Raw genomic sequence first — 5,000 nt, forward strand, 5'->3', positions numbered from 1 at the left:
CAAGTCACACACACACAATTACTCTGCGCACACACACACACACACACACACACACACATAAAACCCTGCAGAGGTGTGTTCCATAAAGGAGGTTCAACTAACTCTGAGTCTATCCATAAACTCTGTATATCTGGTTCCATTACAGCTGTATGAAGTGGATCAATCAACCCTGAGTAAAAAGGCATCATTAATGGAGCACAGATAACATGATGGGTGAAACAATCATGTGTTTATACAGGAATCCTTCATGGACGTAGCACCACATGTTGGGCCCCTACTGTAAGTTATGCACAGAAACTATATTACATTATTAAATAAGCTTTGTTTTTCACATTAACCCAGAAGTTCCCAAACTTTTTTGGGTTGTGACCCCATTTTAATATATCAAATGTCCAGCGACCACACAGACATTTTTTTCTAGAACTAGTTTTGGATCATGTTTATTAAAGTGTGTTATTAATACAGCCAGGATTAGTGATGCACATGAATAATTATTGTTCGTGTATAACTGTGATTAACGACCACTTTAAAGAAGACGTCATAAAAAGATGACTGAGCTTGGATTCGAACCTCCGACCTTATGCTCAGTGACGTGCAGTCAGGGTAGGCAAAGTAGGCAGTGCCTATCCAAGGGTGAATTGATATTTTGATGATTTGTTTTAATTATAATATCATTATAAATTATTTATTTTTCCATTTCCAATAGCCTACAGTACCTATAAGTTTCAAAGTGTCAACATTTTGTGCGTTTCATAGCCCAAATGACTAAACAGCGCTATTTCCTGGAACAGCTGCACAGTCTCACTCGGCTGTAATGCAGAGGGAGGCCACGCCCCCTCCCAAAGGTGCGTTGCTGCTCTGCCTCTGTTCTCATAGCTGGTTTTTATGTGTTTGCACATGCTCAGTCAGGTCCCCAAGATGAAAACCATTTACCGTGCTATGCTAAATGCTATACGTACGTTCACAATGCAATACATGACAGCCTTACGACATAGTCCATCTACATACTACTCCTCACTAATTGAAGAAAATAAAAATAATCCGAGGTACCTTTTCAGCACTGTAGCCAGGCTAACACAAAGTCAGAGCTCTATTGAGCCCATGATTCCTCTAGCCCTCAGCTGTGAGGACTTTATGACATTTTTTAACCATAAAATTCATAAGATTAGAGATAAAATTAGCCACTCCCTGCCTTCACCTGGGCCTGCTGTACCATTAAATGTAAATAGGCCTAACCTAAACTGTTTCACACATATAGGACTTCAGGAACTTAACTCTATTATTTCATCCTCCAAACCATCGACCTGCCTTTCAGATCTGATCCCAACTAAGCTGTTTAAAGAAGTTGTTCCCCTGGTCTGCCCATCTTTGTTGGAGACAATAAATATATCCCTATCAATAGGCTACGTGCCACAGTCCTTTAAAGTAGCTGTAATCAAACCCCTTCTCAAAAAACCTACTCTTGATTCCAGCACTTTAGCAAACTACAGGCCTATATCTAATCTTCCTTTTATTTCAAAGATTCTTGAGAAAGTTGTGGCAGCTCAGCTCTGTGAATTTCTTCAAAACAACAGCCTGTTCGAGGACTTCCAGTCAGGTTTTAGAGCTCAACACAGCACAGAGACTGCTTTAGTTAAAGTAACTAATGATCTACTCTGGGCTTCAGATGAAGGACGACTCTCAGTGCTGGTTTTATTAGATCTTAGTGCAGCTTTTGACACTATAGATCACTATATTCTACTAGAGAGATTAGAGAAATTACTTGGAATCACAGGGACTGCCCTAAACTGGTTTAAGTCCTACCTATCTGATAGGTACCAGTTTGTACACGTGAATAATAAGTCTTCTGTGTACACTAAAGTAAGCTACGGGGTTCCTCAGGGCTCTGTGCTAGGTCCAATCCTCTTCTGTATCTATATGATCCCCCTTGGTAATGTTATGAGAAAATACTCTGTTAACTTTCACTGCTATGCTGATGATACCCAACTGTATGTATCAATGAAGCCAGGTGAGACAAATCAGCTATCTAAACTTGAGGCCTGTCTAAAGGACATTAGGGCCTGGATGGACCAAAATTTTCTTCTTCTCAACTCAGACAAGACTGAGGTCATTGTACTGGGCCCGCGACACCTTAGAGAAACCTATGCTAGCCTAACTGCCCTAGATGGCATTACTCTGGCACAAAGCACAACTGTTAGAAACCTTGGGGTTCTATTTGATCAGGACTTATCCTTCAACTCTCACATAAAACAAACTTCAAGAACTGCCTTCTTTCATCTCCGTAACATTGCTAAAATCAGATCTATCCTGTCTCAGAGCGACGCCGAAAAACTAGTCCATGCTTTTGTTACCTCTAGACTGGATTATTGTAATTCTCTTTTAGCAGGCTGCCCGAGCAAGTCGCTTAAGACACTTCAGCTGGTTCAAAATGCTGCAGCACGTGTACTGACTAAAACTAGGAGAAGAGATCACATTACTCCTGTATTAGCCTCTCTGCATTGGCTTCCCATAAAATATAGAATAGAATTCAAGATTCTTCTTCTCACTTATAAAGCCCTAAATGGACAGGCACCAGTCTATCTCAAGGAGCTTGTAGTGCCATACAATCCCCCAGAACACTACGCTCTCAAAATGCTGGACTACTCGTTGTTCCATTCATCTCTAAAAGTAGTATAGGAGGAAGAGCTTTCAGTTATCAGGCCCCACTTCTCTGGAACCATCTACCAACCACGGTTCGGGGGGCAGACACCCTCTCTACCTTTAAGGTTAGGCTCAAAACATTCCTCTTTGGTAAAGCTTTTAGTTAGGAACCAGCTCATAGCTCATAATTAAGATGCAATAGGCATAGACTGCCGGGGGGGGGGGGTCTGGCATGCTCGGTTGGAGAGAGGTTGGAGAGGGCGTTAAGAGAGAGGTCATTTAGGTTAGAGAGGGACCGGAGAGGGTCCCATTCCTCTTTCAAACACTCCCTCTATGTCTGCTTCTTCCCTTGTGTGTTTGCTCCTGTTCTCCTTCTGGCTTTTGTCTTGCAGGTCCGTGGGATCCTCAGTGTGGAGTTACAGAGTCTCAACAACTCTGTCTCCACCCTTTCCTCTGCACACACCCAACACAGCATAACGTGGATGGCTGTTCATCATAGGAATGGGATCCACACAAGGTTCCTGCTGCTTAACAGAAGGTTTTCCTTGCCGCCATGATGAATTCATGTTGGGTGTGGGATACATATGTATGTGTATATACGTATATATGCATATGTGTGTATCCATAAAATGAAGAGTCCGTCCTTAAGACTGCTCTACTGTAAAGTGTCTTGAGATACCATTGGTTATGATTTGGCGCTATACAAATAAAGATTGATTGATTGATTGATTGATTAGTGAATTGATATCACGTGACCGCTGCTGCTACGTTCTCTAGCTAGTGGGCGGGATAACACTACAGTCAGGATGACAGCGCTAGAGACGATAAAGAAACTTTGTTTAGAGGAAAAACGACATCTTTTAAAAGATGGAGACCAACACCTGAGCTACCAGACCTTCAGCAAAGATAAGGTCAGAACATTGTTGGTATTTTCTACAGTGAATGGAACAAAAGGAAGGATTGACTTTGTGGATGCTCCTCACTGAGGATGTTCTGAGTTGTGGTTGTTGTCATTTTCTCCATGTTTCTGTGTTTCCAACACAAACAACAGATGTGCTGTCGTGTCATGAGATATATGTTGTTGGAGAGTATGGAGGCTATATTAAATAATGTTTATGTTTATTTAATGGTGTTTATGATGTTAATTTTGTTAGATGATAAATACTTGTTCATGTGGATCTTATTGGGTTTTTTCTTTTTTATTATGAATTTTATATTTTAATAAGCGCATTGAGATGACTTTGTTGGAAATTGCTTTATACAAATAAAGTTGATTTGAATTGAATTAAGACTTGACAGCAAAAACATATGAAATTGTCATTGGTGGTCTCCATTTACAATGTGCCTACCCAACCCTAGTGGTCACGGCACGTCACTGCATACGCTCTAAATAGTGCCTCCTCATCTATTTTAAAACAATGAAATGACCTTTACAGATGATATCTATAGACTCATCTGTTTTACAGTCAGATATAATATCATAAATGTGTATTTATTGATATTATCTACAGGTTTGTATTCAGTGAACTTTACTACAGACGTCAGTAGATGTTTTAATGTAGATCAACCTCTCAGTGACTTTGTCTAAATGATCTACATCTACAATGATAGAAAGACCCTAAAGCAGCATAACATTAGTAATGAGTCTGTGGTGTGTGATGTCACTAATGTGTGTCAAGGTTCATTAACGTGTTCATGGAGAATGTTACCATGGTAACAGTCTCAGAGAAGAACATACCTCTCCCTCTGAGTTAGTGTCTGTGTCTCAGTCACTGACCACAAACCCCACGAGCGACGAATCGATAATGAAATTCATTGCCAACGTTTTTAATATTCTCACACCTGGTCCTGGTCCTGGTCCTGGTCCTGGTCCTGGTTCCTGGCCCAGCCCAGGGTCTTTCTGAAGGCGCACCTCTGGGTCTCCATCACATGCTGCGGTGCATTGTGGGAACGTGGACCCGTTTTTTAACATGACGTCACAGCTGATGTTTAATTATTTAAAAACGCAAACGCATTTTTTTTTTGTAGGTTTAAACGTTTATTTCAATGTACAGGAAATAATAATTATAAGTCAGATTATTAATATATTAAGATTAATATAAATCATCATCATGTGACCACAATAGTTTTAAATGGTCATTAACATTAGGCTCGATCGGGAACGAGCGAGACGGACGCGCGGTGCATGCTGGGTAGATTTCTGTCAGACTTGCTCTGACGTCACGGGCACGTGGAGCACGGTAAGCTCGTGAGACCCCGAGACCAGTGCATGTGCATGACGTCAGCAGAGAACTGACAGATGATTGGCTCAGAGTTCAGGGACTAAAAGATATGAAACCAATTTAATTCATTATGTACAG

At 40.9% G+C, this 5,000-nt stretch overlaps 1 protein-coding gene across 4 annotated transcripts in view; it reads right to left on the minus strand.

Moving 5' to 3' along the window:
- LOC114460544 (RPA-related protein RADX) overlaps window positions 1-4,781 on the minus strand; it is a 10,498-nt gene extending 5,717 nt beyond the window's left edge. For all 4 annotated transcript variants that reach the window (XM_028442432.1, XM_028442430.1, XM_028442431.1 and 1 more), the window contains exon 1: window positions 4,483-4,781. In XM_028442432.1, the coding sequence (XP_028298233.1) occupies window positions 4,483-4,566 (84 nt within the window). In that variant the 5' untranslated portion in view covers window positions 4,567-4,781. The remainder of the gene's footprint in view (window positions 1-4,482) is intronic.
- Window positions 4,782-5,000: the final 219 nt, after the last annotated feature.

This window comes from Gouania willdenowi, unplaced genomic scaffold (genome assembly GCF_900634775.1).
Source record: "Gouania willdenowi unplaced genomic scaffold, fGouWil2.1 scaffold_51_arrow_ctg1, whole genome shotgun sequence".
Classification (NCBI taxonomy): Eukaryota; Metazoa; Chordata; class Actinopteri; order Blenniiformes; family Gobiesocidae; genus Gouania; species Gouania willdenowi.